Here is a 19,829-nt window from a genome sequence, read left to right on the forward strand (position 1 = left end):
CCCCGCGCCCCCGCCACCAGGTCCGCAGGCCGGTCCGGTCCCTGGGATGCGCTGGGCGGGCAGCTTCGGCTCTGGGCCGCCAGGAAAGGCCCGGTGACCTTGGCCCGGCTCCGGGTTCGAATCAACCTCCTCCACTGGCTGGCTCTGTGATCTTGGGCCGGGCCCCTCGCCCGTGTCCAGGTGACTCATTGGGACGAGAATGACCCTCCTCGTGGGCTAGGCGGTTCCGGAGGGCGCCTGGAAAGCGCTGTCCCGGGCCGCCGTCGGGTCGGGGACCGCCCTGGACGCTGGGGCTGCCGCGAATCGGCAGACCTTGCCGTTAGCTTAGAACCCCTGGCCCGGAGGCACCCTTCCGAACTCGCCCTCTCCCTGAGGTCCCCTGCAGCCGTCGCCCGGCCTCCCGGTGCCTTGCGACCCTGCACGGTCCCAGGGCGGTCCAGCCATGTCTCACGACCTCGCAATCACCCCACCGCACAGGCCACGAACCTCGTCAGACCCTCCCGGGCCTTCCAGTGGGGCCGCTCCGTCTGGACCTTCCTCCTTCCCGGGCCCCATGCCCATCATCAGCAAGCCCCAGGTACAGTTTTGCCCTTAGACCGGACCACAGGAGTCCCTCGCCTGGGTCCCACCCATCACAAACACCGAGACACAAAAGACATGTGTTCCCCTCTTTGGTTCCAAGGCTGGTTACGGGACCGAGATGCAGAGGAACTTGGTGCTAGGCTGTATAGTACGAGGGCCTCCATTTGCACTGTTTCCTGGACCCCCTACCGTTAGCTCTGGGCCTGCCAGGTTTCACTGCCTGGCTGTTATCCTTGCCCCAGCTGCAGCCGCGGCCTTCTAATCCCCTGACCCATTCTTCATACCACAGCCGGGATGAGCCAATGTGATCAAATTAACCCTCTCTTGAAAGCCTTTCAGTGATTCCATGTTATGTAGGCAGAATAAGACCCCTCACCCCTCCTGAAGTGTCTTGAATGACCCTGCTGCTGAAGGTAGAGTTTGAGAAGGTGGGTGGGGTGCCTGCCTTAGCACCCCACTGGGTGGGCAATATTTTGGGTTGCCCCCTTCCCCATACAGGCTGGGTCATACACTCGCCACTCGCACAGCCCCTGTGCCTTCGCCTGTCAGAGCACATTGCGCTGGATTGGGGTTCTTGGTGCTCACCAGTATCCCCAGAGAAGTCAAGTCTTGGGCCGGGGAGAGCATGGGAGTGTCTGCATCCTGCGCCTCTGAACCCCAGCTCCTGCCAGGCAAGGGCTGGGCACACATCAATCCACTATTTGCTGGATGAATGAATGACAATAATGACCGTTTGTCAAGCAATTATGCACCAGCCACTCTGTCTCCTGCTATATCATCTCATCTAATCCACACAACCACTCTCGAGATAGGCACCATTAGCCCTATATTATGGATGAGAAACTAAAGTTCAAAGATGGTGAGGGATTTGCCCAAAGTCACCCAGATAGTCAGAGGCAGGGCCCAGGTTCCAATTCAGATGTGGCTCAGGTGTGACTTTTGTGTTCCAGCAGAGCACAGGGTGATACAGTGAAGAATCCTTCTGGCGCCTGGGGACAGGAGCAGCCTAGCCTCTCTGAGGAGGTGAGCTGAACCAGAGCCAATCACTGTCAGAGCAAAGGACTTTCAGCAGTGCGAGACTCAAGCAGGGGGAAGCTCAGCATGTCCCAGGAACCAACAAAAGCAAGGTTGGGTTTTATTCTAAATACAGCTGAGAGCCATGCAGGGTTTTGAGTAGGGACTGTCATGGTAGGATGTATGTTTCTGAGAGAACTGGCTGTTATGTTGAGAATAGATGTCAGGGGAGCAAGATTGGAGGCTGGCGCAGCAGGTGGAGAGGGTGCTCCTGGCGGACAGAAGTTACGAAGCAAAGGCATAAAGCAGTGGTTCTCAACCTTTGTTTTTCATTATCTCCCCCCTAAGGAAAAATTAAGATACTAAGGAGAAAATACTAAGGAATAAGATTTCATCTGGTAGAGTTCAGCTTTGGGAGGGCCACAAACCACTGTAATATCTACGATTTGTTTCTCCTCTTAAGAATCAATTTTCACCCCCTTGAGAACCAATAGGAGATATATATATATATATATATATATACACATATATACATACATATACACACACACACACACACACACACACACACACACACATATATATATATATATATATATATATATATATATATATAAAATAAGGAATTGGCTCACACAGTGATGGAGGCTGACAAGTCCCAAGACCTTCAGTCAGCAAGCTGGAAGCCCAGGAGAGCCAATGGTGTAGTCCAAGTCCAAGTCCAAAAGCCTGAGAGCCAGGAGGGCCAATGGAGTTGTTCTAGTCCAAAACCCAGCAGGTTTGAGACCCAGGAAGAGCTGATGTTTCAGTTTGACTCCAAAAGGTAGGGAAAAAAATGATCCAGCTCAGAGGCACTCAGGCAACAGGATTTGTCTTTTTGTTCTATCCAGGCCTTCAACTGATGGTATGAGTCCCACCCACAGGTTTGTTTTTGTTTTTGTTTTTTTTAATTTATTTTTGGCTGCGTTGGGTCTTCATTGCTGCACGTGGGCTTTCTCTAGTTGCAGCGAGTGGAGGCTACTCTTCCTTGCGGTGGCTTCTCTTGTTGAGGAGCACAGGCTTCAGGCGCGGCCTTCAGTAGTTGCAGCACATGGGCTCAGTAGTTGCAGCACACGGGCTTTGTTGCTCCTCAGCATGTGGGATCTTCCCGGACTAGGGCTTGAACCCGTGTCCCCTGCATTGGCAGGCAGATTCTTAACCACTGCACCACCAGGGAAGTCCCCACAGTTTTTTTCTGTTGTTGCTGTTTTTTGTGGGTTTTTTTGGCCACCTGGCATGTGGGATCTTGGCTCCCCAACCAGGGTTTGAACCCATGCCCCCTGCATTGGAAGCATGGCATCTTAACCTCTGGACCACCAGGGAAGTCCCCCACCCACATTGAGAAGGGCAATCTGCTTTACTCAGTCTACCAATGCAAATGTTAATCTCATCGAGAAACACTCTCAACAGACACATCCAGAATTATGTTTAACCAAATGTCTGGGCACCGTAAGGCCCAGTCATGTTGACCTAAACTAACCATTACAAGGGAGAATGCAGGACATAGGGCCAGAAAGGTCTAAGTATACTCTTAAAAGTAAAAGCAGCTCAGTCTGGCAGGAGCACCAGTGGTCACAGGGACTTGTGGGCAGTGACCATGGAGAGGATTTAGGCATGGGGATGGCCACTCAAAGCACGCTCATGATCTGGAAGGCTCTTAGAACCACTTACAGGAAAAGGTGGCATATGTTGGATATTTTTGTAAAAGTCAAGTTTTATTACTTTCATGTGCAGTAAATATTAACCAAGATATGAATATGTACTAGTAACACAAAACAATTTTATAAGAAAAATTAGATAAGTTCATTATCTCACAATTCATAACCAGGGAGCATTACATAATAATGAATCATTACCTAGAAAGCCTTATTCTAATTTCTGGCTTTATTAAGTCTACAGAAAGAACAGTTGAGCGCCTTTGCTAAAGCCATTTCCTTGCCCCAGGCAGAACTACGGCAGCAGGCTTCCACCCTCAAGCAGAATACAGGGAATTCTCTGTAGAAACTATACAATGCAAGAGCAGCAATGGGCATATTAATGTTTGGGGACCCCAAAGAATCAGGCAGTTCTTGATGCTCACTCAGAATTGAAGCCCACAGGTCAAAAGCTCTGCCCACCTGGAGCTTCTAATCAGCTTTTAAACATGTCACTTGTAAACATGAAGGGACAGTGAAAGATCACCAGTCATTTAAGAAATGGCTAAAGTGTGGATAGAAAAAATGTGTGTGCAGGGGGGCAGGCAAAGAAACTGTTAATGGAAGGAATCAAAAACTTTTTCTAAAACTGCTAATAGCCTCAGAGATGTTTAAGAAAGGAGTCTTGAAAATTAAAAATATAGCCAAAATTGTAAAAGAAATTCAATAGAAGGGCTGCAAGATAAAGGAAATTATTCAGAAAGCAGAACAAAAGACACAGAAAATCAGAGAGAAATGAGACTTAAAATCTCAGTCCAGGCGGTCCAGCAACTTTCCAATAAGAATTCTAGGGGAAAAAATGGAGGGAAATAACTTTTTTTTTTTTTGTGGTACACGGGCCTCTCACTGTCGTGGCCTCTCCCGTTGTGGAACACAGGCTCCAGACGTGCAGGCTCAGCGGCCATGGTTCACGGGCCCAGCCGCTCTGCGGCATGTGAGATCTTCCCGGACCGGGGCACGAACCTGTGTCCCCTGCATCGGCAGGCGGGCTCTCAACCACTGCGCCACCAGGGAAGCCCAGAAATAACTTTTGAAAGAAATAATACAGGGACTTCCTTGGTGGCTCAGTGATTAAGAATCCACCTGTCAATGCAGGGGACACAGGTTTGAGCCCTGGTCCGGGAAGATCCCACATACCGCAAAGCAACTAAGCCCGTGCAGCACAACTACTGAGCCTGCGCTCTAGAGCCCGTGAGCCACAACTACTGAAGCCCATGGCCTAGAGATCATGCTCCGCAACAAGAGAAGCCAACGCAATGAGAAGCCTGCACACCGAAATGAAGAGTAGCCCCTGCTCGCCACAACTAGAGAAAGCCCACACGCAGCAGCGAAGACCCAATGCAGTGAAAAATAAATAAATAAAAATTTTAAAAAAGAAATAATGCAATTTACCAGAAGTAAGGAGTTGAATGTCCAGATTGAAAGAGCCCACCAAGGAGGACGGTTAACTGTAGAAAACCAGAGATGAAAAAAAAAAAACACAGCCTAAAATGCTCAGGAAGAAAAACAGAAGTCACATTAGAAAAAAAAAAAAGGCAGGAGAAAAGAACCTCACTAAATGTCTTAACAGTAACATTTGAAGCTAAATAGTGGAGCAGGGCCTTCAAAATTCTGAAAGAAAATCAGATATACAATAGAATTGTATAGCCAGCCAAACTGTCAATCATGTATGGAGACAAAAAACAATTTTGGACAAACTATATTTTTCAGGTAAACAGACTGCACCATAGTAAAAAACCCTAAAATACCAGTAGGTCTATTTCTCACATACGGCCTAAGGCTGTTAAGGATCTCTACTCCACCTTTTAACTGAGATGAGGACTAACCAGGGACAGGTGCTCCAGTGCTCAGTGGGAAGCCCTAATGGTATCCTAAAGGTGGAAGTGAGCCAGTGGTGAACAGAACCTTACCAAACTGCAATACCACCCTGACGTAGCTTAGTGCACAGCCAGATGAAGGTGAGGAGCACCTGCTCCATTTGCCTAGCAGAGGAAAATAGCATCTGCAGCCTCTACGATTTTTTTTTTTAGCCACACTGGGTCTTCATTGCTGCGTGCGGGCTTTCTCTAGTTGTGGCGAGTGGGGGCTACTCTTCTTTGCCATGCACGGCTTCTCACTGCAGTAGTTTCTCTTGTTGCGGACCACGGGCTCTAGGTGTGTGGGCTTAGTAGTTGTGGCTCATGGGCTCTAGAGTGCAAACTCAGTAGTTGTGGTGCATGGGCTTAGTTGCTCTGCGGCATGTGGGATCTTCCTGGACAAGGGCTGGAACCCATGTCCCGCCTGCATTGGCAGGTGGATTCTTAACCACTGGACCACCAGGGAAGTCCCCGATTTTTTTTTCTTATGCACAAGTTCAACTTTCAATGAAAAATTTCTAGGCATATCAAGGCACATGGCCATTTTACTGAAAATAAAAAGACAAAAGACTACAAAAACTCATAGGTGAGTCACATATTGGAGTTGGTAGGCAAAGACTATACAATAACTATAATTAATATGTTCAAGAAAATAGAGGAAAAGGTGTAAAAAAAGATGAAAAAATTGAGAATTGTAATCTATAACGAAATTAACTAGAACTGAAAAAGTAACTGAAATTGACTTCAATAGATTAATAGCCAACTAGACACAGTACAAGAGAGGATTAATGAGTTAGAATTCAATATAAAACAGCACAGAGAGAAAAAAAAAACAACTGATAAAACAGAAAAGAGAATAAAAAATACATGAGACACAGTTGAAAGTTTAACATATGTGTAACTGGTGTCCCAAAAGGCAAGAAGAGAGAATGCCACAGACAGAAGCAGATTCTCCAAAATTGGTGAGATATTCACCCAGTTTCAAAAATCTCTGTGAACACCAAGCAGAATAAAAACAAGCAAAACCACACCTGAGCAAATCATTACTAAACTGCTGAAAACAAAGAAAAAACTCAGCCAAAGAAAATATTCATGTATCTTCAAAGGTATGTGACAGCTGACTGCAACAGAAATGAAGCTAGGAAACAATAGGATGACCAAGAGTAACTGGGGAAAAAAAACTGTCAACTTATAATTTTTAAAAATTGTAATGTATTTAACACAATATATTCAAAATATCATGACTAAAACATGTAACCAATATAAAATTACTAACAACATATCTTACTACTCTTTTTTTTATACTAAGTCTTCGGAACCCTGTGTGTGTTTTATACTTGCAGCCTCTCTACACTTGGATTCATTGTTTCAAGTACTCAGCAGCCACGTGTGGCTCACAGCAACCACATTAGACAGCGACCTGTAATTTTTTACTCAGAAACAAAAATATCATGCAAGAATGAAGGTAAAATAATGGCATTTTCAGATTAACAAAAATAGAATTTATTGCCAGCAGGAATTCACTAAAAGAAATACTAAAGGAAATTCTATGGGCAGTAGGAAAATTATTCCAGATTGAAATGGAGGAATAAAGACCAAAGACATACAAATGGGGTGTGTGTGTGTGTGTGTGTGTGTGTGTGTGTGTGTGTGTGTGTGTGTGTGTGTGTGTGTGTGTGTGTGTGTGTGTGTGTGTGTGTGTGTGTGTGTGTGTGTGTGTGTGTGTATGCATATATATGACTTTATATATATAGATATATGAATGATAATAGTATGCTAGTATTTTTTTCATTTAAAAAACTATGGTAAAATAATACAAAATTTACCATTGTAATCCTTTTCAAGTGTACAATTTAGTGGCATACCTACATTCACAATGCTGTACAACCATCACCATTATCCACTTCCAGAATGTTCCACCATCCCAAACAGAAACTCTGTACCCATTAAATAACAACCCCAGGCCCTGGTAACCTCTACCCTACTGTCTCTATGAATTTGCCTATTCTAGATACATCATGTAAGTAGAATCATACAGTATTTGTACTTTTGTGTCTAGCTTATTTCACTTAGCATAATGTTATCATGGTTCATCCATTTTGTAAGTATGTATCAAAATTTCATTCTTGAGGCTAATATTCCACTGTGTGGATATAGCACACTTTATCCATTCATCTGTTGATGGACATTTGGATTGTTTCTACCTTTTGGCTGTTGTGAATAATGTTGCTATGAACATTGGTATACAAGTACCTGAGTCCCAAGTATCTGAGTCAATTCTTTTGGGTATCTATCTGGGAGAGAAATTGTTGGAACACATGGTAATTCTATGTTTAACTTTTTGAGGAGCCACCAAACTGTTTTCTAGACCAGCTTCATCATTTTATATTTCTACCAGTAATGCACAAGGGTTCTAATTTCTGCACATCCTCACCAACACTTATTTTCTGTGTTTCTGGTAATAGCCAGTGGGTGTCAAGTGGTATCTGTGGTTTTGATATGCATTTCACTCATGACTAATGATGATGAGTTCCTTTCATGTGCTTATTGGTTATTTGTATGTCTTCTTTGGAGAAATATTTATTTCAGTCCTTTGCCAATTTTTAAATTGGGCTGATTTTTTGTTCTTGTTGAGTTGGAGGAGCACTTTATATATTCTGGTTATTAGGCCCTTATCAAATAGATGACTTGCAAATATTTCCTCCCATTCTGTGGGTTGTCTTTTCACTCTCCTGATAGTATCCTTTGATGCACGGAAGTTTTTAATTGTAATGAAGTCAAATTAATTTTTCCTTTTGTTGCCTGTGTTTTTGGTGTCATAATAAGAAAACTCTGCCAAATCCAAAGTCATGAATATTTGCCTTCATGTTTTTTTCTAAGAATTTTATAGTTTTAGCTTTTAAATCTAGGTTTCTGATCCATTTCTTCATTAATTCTTTTTAAATTAATTAATTTATTTTTGGCGGTGTTGGGTCTTCGTTTCTGTGCGAGGGCTTTCTCTAGTTGCGGCAAGTGGAGGCCACTCTTCATCGCGGTGTGCGGGTCTCTCACTGTCACAGCTTCTCTTGTTGCTGAGCACAGCCTCCAGACATGCAGGCTCAGTAGTTGTGACTCACAGGCCTAGTTGCTTCGCAGCATGTGGGATCTTCCCATACAAGGGCTCGAACCCATGTCCCCTGCATTGGCAGGCAGATTCTCAACCTCTGTGCCACCAGGGAAGCTCCACCAACTTCATTCTTATGCACGTGAATATCCAGTTTTTCAAGCACCGTTTGTTGGAGAGACCTTTCTCCATTGAATGGTCTTGAAACCCTTGTTAAAATCATTTGGCCATAGAAGTAAGGATTTATTTCTGGGCTCTCAATCCTACTCCACTGGTCTGTATGTCTGTCCCTAAGTCAGCACCACATTGTTTTGATTACTGTACCTTTATAATGTTTTCAAATTGGGAAGTGAGTCTTCTAACTTCTTTTTCAAGATTGTTTTAGCTATCCTGGGTCCTTTAAAATTCCATACAAATTTCTATTAAAATTGCCATGGGGCTTTGGTAGGGACTGCATTGATTCTATACTATATTGCTTTGGGTACTATTGTGATCTTAATACTGTCTTCCAACCCACAATCATGGGATGCCTATTTATTTAGCTTTGCTTCCTTCAGCAATTTTTGTAGGGATGTATATGTCTCAGTGTACAAATTTTGCACCTACTTGGTTAAATTTACTCCTAAGTAATTTATTCTTTTTGACGCTTTTGAAAATGGAATTTTATTTCCCTTTCAGGTCGTTGATAGTGTATAGAAATACAACTGATTTGTGAATTTATACCCCACAACTTTGCTGAATTTGTACTGTAACTGTGCTCTAACTTTGGGTTTAGTTTGTTTTTTTTTTTCAGTTCTTTAAGGCGTACAGTTATTGATTTGATCTTCTAATGTAGACATTTATAGCTATGACTATCCCCCTGAGCACTGGTTTGTTTCACTGCATCCCATGTTTTGGTATGCTGTGTTCTCATTTTCATTCTTCTCAAAGTATTTTCTACTTGCCCTTGTGATTTCTTCTTTGAACCATTGGTCATTCAGAAGTGTGTTGTTTAATGTCCACATATTTGTGGGTTCTCCTAAATGTTCATTCCCTATAACCCAGTAATTTCACACTTAATTATATGTCCAACAGGTACGTGAGCAAAACTGCACCAAAAGATACACAGAATGTTCATATTTGAGTACTAATAGCAAAAAACATAAATTAATGAATGGATAAACTGAAGCATATTCATCTAATGAAATACTATGCAGTATGGAAAATGAACAAACTACACAACGTGAATCTCACAAATATAATATTGAGCAAAAGAAGCCACCCCCCTCCTGCACAAAATACACATTGAGTGATTCCATCTATTTTTTAATTTGGCCACACCGTGCAGTATGCAGGATCTTAGTTCCCCAACCAGGGATTGAACCTGTGCCCCCTACAGTGGAAGCAGAGTCTTAACCACTGGACCACCAGGAAGTCCCCAATTTCATCTGTTTAAAGTGCAAAGAATAGGCAAAAGTAAAGTACGTGATTAGGATTATGCTTTGGTAACTAAACTATAATTATAGTTAAAGGAGTGATTTTCATAAGTCAGAATAGCGATTACCTTGGAGGAATAGACTGTACTGACCAGGAGGGAGGACAAGAAGGGGCTTCTAAGGTGTTGGTAATAGTTTCTTGTTGCAGTTGGTTGTTTCACAGGCCTTCGCTTTATGGTAATTCACTGTACTTTTTTTTTTTTTTTGCTGTACGCAGGCCTCTCACTGTTGTGGCCTCTCCCGTTGCGGAGCACAGGCTCCGGACACGCAGGCTCAGCAGCCATGGCTCACGGGCCCAGCCGCTCCGCGGCATGTGGGATCTTCCCGGACCGGGGCACGAATCCGTGTCCCCTGCATCAGCAGGCGGACTCTCAACCACTGCGCCACCAGGGAAGCCCTGAACTGTACTTTTGAAGTAATTCAGTGAGGTGTGCTTTTTGTGTGGTATATTTCACAGTATAAAAGATAAATAAATACAGTGGCTTTGAGTTGGTAACTAGGCCTTAAACACCTCATAAAAAAGCAAGGGTAAAAAAAAAAAAAAAGGCAAGGGTAAATACTTTCTGGAGGAACCCACCTTCAATTCAGGTCTCAAAGAATTTTCAGATAGTTACCAAGTTACCTGGGTTCAAAGTAAGGGAGAAAAAAGTTTACAAAACACACAAAGAAGGAAGTCATCATTAGTGAGAGCCAGCCGGAATAAAAGGCTTCAGAATTAGATCCACAAAGACTTTGGGTACTGGAATTAACATAAATAGAATATGAAACAGACAAATCTCTAAAACTGATTAAAACAGAAAGCATAAATTAGTATTAATGATAAAAAGATGCTGCAGAGATTAATTAGCTTGAGAATATTTTGAACTTTATACCAAAGACTTGTAACAAGATGAAATACACAAACTCCCAGAAACCTATAACTTAACTGACTTAAATGTGAATAATTCACAAACATTAAAAAATCAAATCACTATTTTAAAATCTTTCCTTAATAAAAATAATAGCCCAGAAATTTTATTGCTGAGTTCTACTAAACATTCAGGGAACAAATAATTTGAATCCAGGGTATAGAGACAATTCTCCTTAGTCTCACTGTAGGGAACTTACTTTGAAACCAAAACCTGACAAAGACAGTGTAAAAAAATGATAGGTCAATATAACTCATGAACATGGATATTTAGAAACCCTAAACCAAATATTGGCAAAACAAAGTAAGAAATGTGTAAGATAAAACATCATGAACAAAGTAGATTTACCCATGAAATATGCTGATGTGCACTGAAAAAAAATCACTGATACACTACATTAACTGATCTAAAGGGGGAAAATCCTATGTCTCAGTAGAAGTAGAAAAAGAACCAATAAGGTGATACATCCCTTGTGACAAAATAAAACAGAAATAAAATACAAACTCCTATCTCATGGTTGGAAAAGGAACGTCCGTTACCTGTTAGTTATCTAACAAGTTCATAAAGAAAAAGAAAGTTCCAAGAATTAGAAAGAACATTTCATTGCAGATGATATGGTTGTGAACGTACAGAATTTAACAGAATCCAGACTCTTAATTAGAATGAGACTTTGGCAAGAATGCTTACACAACTAATTTACAAAACCAATTAAATTTCCATATGGCAACAACAAAGAAAGGTAGTTAAGATGCCACTTAAGTTTCAAAACTAAGAAACCTAGAAACAAGCCCCTTCTGTAGCCAGCTTTGGGGGACACCCTCTGCCAGTACACACCTGGTACACACTCCCTGCCCTTTCACAGGACTCTCCCCTCCTTCCTGGGCTTGCCAAGGATGGAGGACTCACCTGGCTCCTGGCTTCAGGACACTGCTGGTCTAGGGTGGCCACCAAGGAAGTGTCTGGTCAATCACACCCTCAGGTCTCGGGAGGCCTGTACACTGGGAGGGCACCAGGCCTGGGATCTGCACTCAAGGACCCTTGCCTCTTTTTACCTAGACAAGTTTCAGACCTTGAGGAGCACAGCTGAGCATCCCTTCCTGTTCTCTTGGACTCCGGTACCTCACCTTCGCCAGTTTTATTTTCCATTGGCCCGGGGAACTGTCTCCCTCGATGATGTACAGCCTAGCAGGGCAGGGATGCAGTTGGGTTTCTCAATACCCACCAAGCCAAGTGTGGTACCAGGATCATGGCAAATGTGCAATAAGCATTTGAATAACTGTATTTTTGTCGCTGGTGGTCTCCAACAGAAGGCAGGCAGGCGTCTGAAGTTTAGTACCTCTGTGCCCCCAAGCGCCCAGCACATTAGCTTGTTCTATCTCTGGCGACCATTTGATAGGAATGGAGAAGAGCAGGCAGGCAAAGGCCAGCTTTGCCATCACTTACTCTTGCGGACGTAAGCCAAGCCCATTCTGTCTTTTCAGCTTTCCCCACACAGCTTGCTTGGGGCTCTATCAGGCACACCATGCACTCCTGGGCCCCCACTCCCACACGGAGGGCAAACTGTATACAGTGGTTGGGGCAGGTTTGCTGCACTGCACTGCACTGCCAGGACTCCAGGTCAGTCCGAGTCCACACTGCTCAGAGCTCCTCTCCTGAGCTGGCACTGGCCAGACTGAGCAGACAGCCCGCAGCCAAACTCGCTTCTTCAGGCCTGAGGTTAAGATTCTGCTCGTTTGGGGATTCTAGGGCCTGGACTTGTGGTTCTGCTCCAAGAATGACCTCTTACCTGCTGGCTTCTGGGTCAGCAGATGACCAAGCAACTTTCTTGCACACATACTATCGCAAAATACACCAAACCTGAGGCAAACAGGAATCACAAACCTTGGGCAAGGGTGGGGGGTGATATTGATCCAAAAGAGCAGATGAATGCACAAACGAGACACCTGGTTCAAACTGATGGTTTATTTCCACCTGTAACACTAGCAGAGGAGAGTCCAGAACAGACTGACATACATGGATACAGTTTAAATGCAACAAAGAAGATTTGAACTATGTACACGGAGGGAGGGAAAGGACTTTTCCTATCAACCTTTTCCGGTTTTGCAACTTCTGAACAGTAGAAACTAAATGTTTTTTTCCAACTTAAGTTAGTATGAAGGAATACAACTTTTATGATCAACCATTTGTCCTTAAGCATAAAACGTAAGAAATTTTGGCTGCACGGTTGTCTTGGCTCCTGAAGTCTGGGTATTGTTGGAACATAAAAAAAGAGCATTCCATGAAGCCCAGAAGGAACTTAATGGCAATGATGTCCATTCGAAGGGCAGACATGCTGCACACCACGCAGATGAGAACTGACGTCCTGCCCTCCTCGACTCCAAGTAGAAAGTAGTACTTTCATCAAACGAACCGGAAGTGAGCCAAACAGTTAAGAAGTCAGAATGAAGAATGAAACAATTTTCTTTTCACATAGAGGAGGGATACTCCTTCAGCCCCATTTAAAGTGAATTCTGTGCTGAGTCCCTGCTCCTCCAGAAGGAGAAACTGAAGGTCAGTTATTGCTAGCAAAGCCAGAGGCGGCCCCCTTTCCACCTCAAAGATGTTTCACACGAAAAGGCTGTTGGTTTGGCTTGAAGGCCTCGGAGGAAGGAGGGGTACAGAGGTGGAGGCAAGCCCTGTGCAGCAGGGGGGCAGCTCAGGTCAGCTCGGTCCACCTTCCGCCTCCTTGAGACCAGAGGCTTTGACCCACGTGTAGTCAAGCAGAGGGTGTTATCTGGGCCCCTGGGGAGAAGAGGCCACCGTACTTTGCCAACCAAAACCTAAAGAGCAACCAAAGCCCAAAGGATCAAAGCCCAGTGGCCAGAAGAGCAGCTTCGGAAATGAATGTCAGTTGCAGGGGTGGGGGGCGCCCAGCTCAAGTCTGGAGAGCCGAGGTCTTTGAAACGCAGGTCGGCTGTGACTTGGGCAACAGCATGGACACGGGCGGCTAATAAGGCCACAATTACTGCCACCACCGCCCAGGGTCTATGCTTGAGTAGACATTAGGCAGTGGGAACTGAGGACCGGAGGACATGTGGATAGCACAGGATGGATTTTTATCAGAAAAGAGAGAGGATACTCGACGACGTGCCTGCCCCATTGACCTTGCACGGCCTGTGCCAGGTGAACTCGGGCATGGGTAAAGTTCCTGAGAACAGGTGGTGAACCAGACGGGGCGAGACAGGCACTGCTCCATAGGCGACATGAGGCCTCTGAAGGACACTAAGAGTGCTACATCTCCTGGGCTGCTGAAAAGTAGGCAAAGAACAGGCTTTATTGCACATTTCGTTCTTAGAAAACTGGGGATTGCCCCGCAGAGGTCCTTGTGATCTGCAGGAACCCGACATCAATGCAGGCGGAATCACGGGTGACCTCTGAAACTCAAGGGAAGAAAAAAAAGGCCAGTGGTTGGTCTTTCCGGGGCCATGCTTGCACCTGAGATCCTCAGGCCAGATGGACCTTGTCTGGCTTGGTCACTGTGGTGGGCAGATGCCTGGGAGGAGGTAGCGTGCCCAGGAGAGCTGGGCGGACCTATTTGCTCTCCGACCGGGGCCAGCCCTCGACACACTGCCAGTAGGAAGCTGGGGCAAACTTTCCAAATGGGGAAAACTTCTTGGCAAACGTGCAGGTTCCGGAAAGAGGCTGGAACCACGATTCTCAATTCCAATGTGCCTGACTCCCTCTCTCCTACCCTGGAACCAGACTACCCAGAGGAGCAGATGTAGACCCTGGGCTGGGAGGGCCCTGGGTCCAGCTCCACAGCATCAAACTAGAGGTAACAAAAGGATCAAAGACGGGGTTAGAAACAAGAGAACAGTTTACATTACAGGCGTTGATTCTGAAATAGTCTTTCAGAGCTCAAGAAACTGGCGGCAGATAGCCCATGTAAGGCCGTAGAGAACCCAGCCAGGCTCTGTCTGTCCATCCGTCTCTCCTGAGCAGCTCAACACTTCATATATAAATGGGGTGGTACCGTTTGTGGCTGATCTTTTTCCTGCATGTTGGGCAAGTGCTAGCATTCTTAAGGGAATCACGGAGGCACTGGCTACAGAAGATGTGGCCACATTCTGTAGAAACAATGAGTCGTCCATTCTGCACAATCTAGAAAACATAAAAAAGAACAGCCTTCACGTCTGACCTTGTACCAGAGCAGCGGGAGCCCCCAGAGAATCCACTCCCGCCCATCTCTAAGATGCCGAATGAGAGGAGGGGGGCCAAGGGCTGCAGCAGGAAAAGCAGGGAGATGGTCTGGAGAACTAGAGATGCTGCTCCGTAGGCTCAGGCAAGTATGAGCGGTGTCTCTGAAGCCGAGAGCAGAGGCAGCAGCCAGTCTCTGGCAGCGACAGCCCAAGGGGGGTTGACGTACCCCCAGGCACCCAGTGGGGCAATGCCCTAGGGCCTGGGGCCACAGTGAACACTAGCAGCTTCCAATTAGGCCAGGTAGGGAATACACAGGACTGATGCACTTGCACAGGGCAGCCCAGAGTTCAAGACTGTAGGGTCCAAGTAGATGGCACCCTCCCCCTTCACAGAGGTGTGCCAAGCCATGTGCCAACCCAAGCGTGACTACAAAACAGAGGCATCAAAGCCCACCCAGTGAGGAGTGCTCTCTCATCTAATCCTTTCACTGAAGCAGTTTGAAAACCAGAATCAGGGAAGACACAGCTAAGTTTGCTTACCTCCGAGTACCCGTCCATGCAGATGGGACAACTGACAGTACCAGAGGGCCTAAAATCACAGTGCTCATGTCAGTTCCTCAGCAAACGCAAACATCAATTACTCTTAAGTGGCTTCATGTAAGCAGCCCACATCCCCTTACAAGAGCCTCCTCTGACCCTGCCTTAGCACAGGCACCCGGGACACTTACAAGATGGCCGGCTGTGCCGATGGGGGTGGGGGAGGCTATGAGAAAGGGGAGGAAAGAGATGGGGGCAAGAGAAGGTGCAGGCAACAGGAGTCGCCCTGTCCCCGCCCCACACCTCTGGCCTATGCTCCCTCAGAGCCCCCTTCCAGCCTCCCTGTCTGGGGCAGGGGCTGCGCCTAGCACCCCCTTCCTCCAAGCATTGCTATTGCAGAAGGCCGGGGGCTGCTGGGTCTGTTCTCCACCCCAGGTGGTGAGGCTTGCCTCCAGCCTGGAGCTATTCACACCCACCCAGCCAGTGCCTGGCACGCCCTAGTCACAGTGGGAACAGCTGAGCCCAGCTCCAGATCCACCTGCCACCCAGATACTACAACGAGCCCTTCTTGAGCCCAGGGCTTAAGGTCAGTATCTCTAATACCCTGCTTCCTGCCCCAACCTCTCCACTAAAATATGGAGAGGAAGGAAGAGGATCCTCACTCCAGGGACGATGGGGTCCCACGGATCCAGAAGCTTCCCGGCAGAGAGCCTGTCCCCAGCACGGCAGCAGCAGAGCAGCGGGCACGCCGGTACCTGGCTCCGGTAGCAGCCTCCTCCCGGGCGTTTCTGGGGTTGTGGGTGGTCACATACACGTCCTTGTCCCTGGACAGCTCCTCGTCATCACTGCTCAGCACACAGCTGTCGGCGTGCTCCTGGCGTAGCCTCCTGCCATTCCTCCTCGGCCGCCTCCTTTCTGAGATGTGAGCCCACGTTCAGGGCAGGGCCTCCCAGTCCTACCACCCTCACCACCCACCCTCCTTTCTGACTGGGAAAGGCCAGTCCCAGCTGCACGGAGACCACCCTCCCGTCTTCCCAAGAGAAGAAGCCCCCACCCCTGCTGTGTGCAGATGCCCAGGGGGACGTCTCCTCAGCAGGAAGGGGACTTACTGCAGGCGTGAGCAGGGCATCATCCCGGGCATGTTCCCGCACCTACAGAGCTGGCAAGGCCCAAGGCCCTGCCCCCACACCCTCGTCAGTCCTCTACCCAAACCCAAGGAAGGAGAGGAAACCACTCACCTTCAACAATCTTTGAAAAAGGAGAAAAACAAAAGAGAAATACACAATTAATTTGACATAAAATATTCTGTATTCTTTTAAACTCTTAAACAATAAAATTGAAGCATCTGTTTCAAATGCAAAATCCTCGGGAGCAAAGCCTCCCAGCAGCTGACACACTGCGCCCCAGCCCGCAGGTGTTTAGTGAGTCTCTGGGAGCTGCGTGACCTGGGGAAGTTCCATACCCTCAGGAACTGCCAACTTCCTCTTCTGAAAAACAGAGGCATGAGTGCTCACAGCGCCCCCTCGCTGCTGTGAGAACTAAGTGAGATCACAACGATGCCACAGGGCACCAGGGGCCTGAAGCTCACAACCAGCTCCACCCGTTCTCCTTGTCTTCACTCCACGTTGGCTACTGCCGGAGACGGAGACTTTACTGGCAGAAGGGTTTGCAGTGCTTAATGCTTTATTAAAAATAATTAAACAGCCAAAGTAGGCCATGCAGGGACTACAGAGAGTAGCATACACCAAGGACTGAGATCAATCCAACCCTGTGTTCGAGGCCTACAGAAAAAGCTAGTGAGAACTTGACAAGCCCATCGCCTGACTACAGGCACACCTGCGCTTTGCTTTACTGCGCTTCACAGATACCGCATTTCTTACAAATTAAAGGTTTGTGGCAACCCTGTGTCAAACAAGTCTATTGGTACCATTTTCCCAACATCATTTGCTCACTTCGTGTCTGTGTCACTTTTCAGTAATTCTCACAATACGTCAAACTTGTTCATCATTATTACATTCGTTATGGCGATATGTATTGGTGGTTTCTGATGTTACTACTGTAATTGTTTTGGGCACCATGAACCTCACCCACACAAGGCGATGAACTTAACTGATAAATGTGTGTTCTGACTGCTCCACAGAACAACGCTTCCATGACTCCCTCCCTCTTTTTGAGCCTCCCTACTCCCTACACACAATATTGAAATCTGGCCAATTAATAATCCTACAATAGGGACTTCCCTGGTGGTCTAGTGGTTGGGACTCTGCCCTCCCAAAGCAGGGGGCCTGGGTTCGATCCCTGGTCAGGGAACTAAAGCCTGCATGCCGCAACTAAAACAGCCCGTGTGCTGCAACTAAGACCCAGCACAGCCAAATAAATAAATGAATAAATAAATATTAAAAATATATATATCCTACAATAACCTCTATGTCTTCAAATGAAAGGAAGAGCTGCACATGTCTCACTTTAAATCAAAACCTAGAAATGATTACGGTTAGTGAGGAAGGCATGTCAAAAGCTGAGACAGGCCTAGAGCTCGCCCTTTTGCGCCAGTTAGCCAAGTCGGGAATGCAAAGGAAAAGCTCTTGAAGGAAATTAAAAGTGCTACTCCAGTGAACACACAATGATAAGAAAGTGAAACAGCCTTATTGCTGATGTGTAGAAAGTATGAGTGGTCTGGATAGAACATCAAACCAGCCACAACATTCTCTTAAGCTGAAGCCTAATCCAGAGCAAGGCCCTAACTCTCTTCAATTCTATGAAGGCTGACAGAGGTGAGGAAGCTGCAGAAGAAATGTCTGAAGCTAGCAGAGGTTGGCTCATGAGGTTGAAGGAAAAAAGCCGTCTCCATAACATCGTATTGCAAAGGTAAGGCAGCAAGTGCTGGTGTAGAAGCTGCAGCAAGTTATCCAAAAGATCCAGCTAATATCATTAATGAAGGTGGCTACACTAAACAACAGACTTTCAATGTAGACAACAGCCTCTATTGGAAGAAGATACCATCTAGGACTTATATAGCTAGAGAGAAGAAGTCAATGCCTGGCTTTAAAGCTTCAAAGGGCAGGCTGACTCTCTCCTTAGCTGATGACTTTACGTTGAGGCCAGTGCTCATTTAACATTCCAAAAGTCCTAGGGCCCTTAAGAATGGTGTTAGGGGCTTCTCTGGTGGCGCAGTGGTTGAGAATCTGCCTGCTAATGCAGGGGACACGGGTTCGAGCCCTGGTCTGGGAGGATCACACATGCCCCGGAGCAACTAGGCCTGTGAGCCACAACTACTGAGCCTGCGCGTCTGGAGCCTGTGCTCCGCAACAAGAGAGGCCGCGACAGTGAGAGGCCCGCGCACCGCGATGAAGAGTGGCCCCCGCTTGCCACAACTAGAGAAAGCCCTCGCACAGAAACGGAGACCCAACACAGCAAAAATTAATTAATTAATTAAAAAAAAGAATGGTGCTAAATCTACTCTGCCTGTGCTCTACAAATGAAACAACAAAGCCTGAATGACAGCACATCTGTTTACAAAATCGTTTACTGAATATTTTAAACTACTGAGACATACTGCTCAGAAAAAACGATTTCTTTCAAAATATTACTGCTCACTGACAATGCACCTGGTCAGCCAAGAGCTCTGATGGAGATGGACAATGAGGTGAATGTTGTTTTCTTGCCTGCTAACACAACGTCCGTCCTGCAGCCCATGGATCCCTTGATGAAAGTCATTTCAACTTTCAAGTCTTATAATTTAAGAAATATATTTTGTAAGGATAGCTGCCATAGACAGTAATTTCTCTCATGGATCCAGGCAAAGTAAACTAAAAACCTTCTGGAAGGGGTTCACCATTCTAGATGCCATTAAGAACATTTGTGATTTCATGGGTGAGGAATTTGGAAGAAGTTGATTCCAACTGTATCAGATGACTTTGAGGGATTCAAGACTTCAGTGGAGGAAGGAACTGCATATGTGGTGGAAAAAGCAAGAGAACTAGAATTAGAAGTGGAGCCTGAAGATGGGACCGAACTGCTGTAATCTCACAGTAAAACGTGAACAATGAGGAGTTGCTTCATACAGATGAGAAAGTGGTTTCTTGAGATGGAAGCTACTCCTGGTGAAGATGCTGTGAAGATTGTTGAAATAACAAAAAAGAATTAGAATACTACGTAAACTTAGTTGATAAAGCAGCAGCAGGGTTTGAAAGAAATTCTACTCTGGGTAAAATGCTGTCAAACAGCATTGCTGCTACAGAGAAACTGTTCATGAAAGGAAGAGTCGATTAATACAGCAAACTTCATCGTTGTCTTCTTTTAAGAAATCCCCACAGGCACCCCAGCCTTCACCACCCTGATCAGGCAGCAGCATCAACACTGAGGCCAGACCCTCCACCTGCAAAGAGATTACAACCCGCTGAAGGCTCAGATGATGGTCAGCACTTGGCAATAAAGTAGTTT

At 45.9% G+C, this 19,829-nt stretch overlaps 1 protein-coding gene and 1 long non-coding RNA gene across 4 annotated transcripts in view; one reads left to right on the forward strand and one right to left on the reverse strand.

Annotated features, from left to right (window-relative positions):
* Positions 1-10,252, forward strand: LOC132483753 (uncharacterized). 3 transcript variants are annotated; one of them, XR_009531109.1, is made up of 4 exons: positions 1-577; positions 1,533-1,709; positions 6,529-6,650; positions 9,981-10,252. It is a non-coding gene; the product is annotated as an uncharacterized LOC132483753 (long non-coding RNA). The 3 variants fall into 3 exon arrangements; XR_009531106.1 differs by lacking the exon at positions 9,981-10,252 and having other exon boundaries at positions 6,529-6,858; XR_009531107.1 differs by lacking the exon at positions 9,981-10,252 and having other exon boundaries at positions 1,536-1,709; positions 6,529-6,858.
* Positions 10,253-12,615: 2,363 nt separating this feature from the next.
* Positions 12,616-19,829, reverse strand: part of RNF4 (ring finger protein 4) — a 43,180-nt gene continuing 35,966 nt past the window's right edge. The window contains exons 5-8 of the mRNA XM_060106891.1: positions 16,625-16,634; positions 16,142-16,301; positions 15,390-15,438; positions 12,616-14,811 (exon numbers count right to left, since the gene is read on the reverse strand). Coding sequence (XP_059962874.1) covers positions 14,662-14,811; positions 15,390-15,438; positions 16,142-16,301; positions 16,625-16,634 — 369 coding nt within the window. The 3' untranslated portion in view covers positions 12,616-14,661. The remainder of the gene's footprint in view (positions 14,812-15,389; positions 15,439-16,141; positions 16,302-16,624; positions 16,635-19,829) is intronic.

This window comes from Mesoplodon densirostris, chromosome 1 (genome assembly GCF_025265405.1).
Source record: "Mesoplodon densirostris isolate mMesDen1 chromosome 1, mMesDen1 primary haplotype, whole genome shotgun sequence".
Classification (NCBI taxonomy): Eukaryota; Metazoa; Chordata; class Mammalia; order Artiodactyla; family Ziphiidae; genus Mesoplodon; species Mesoplodon densirostris.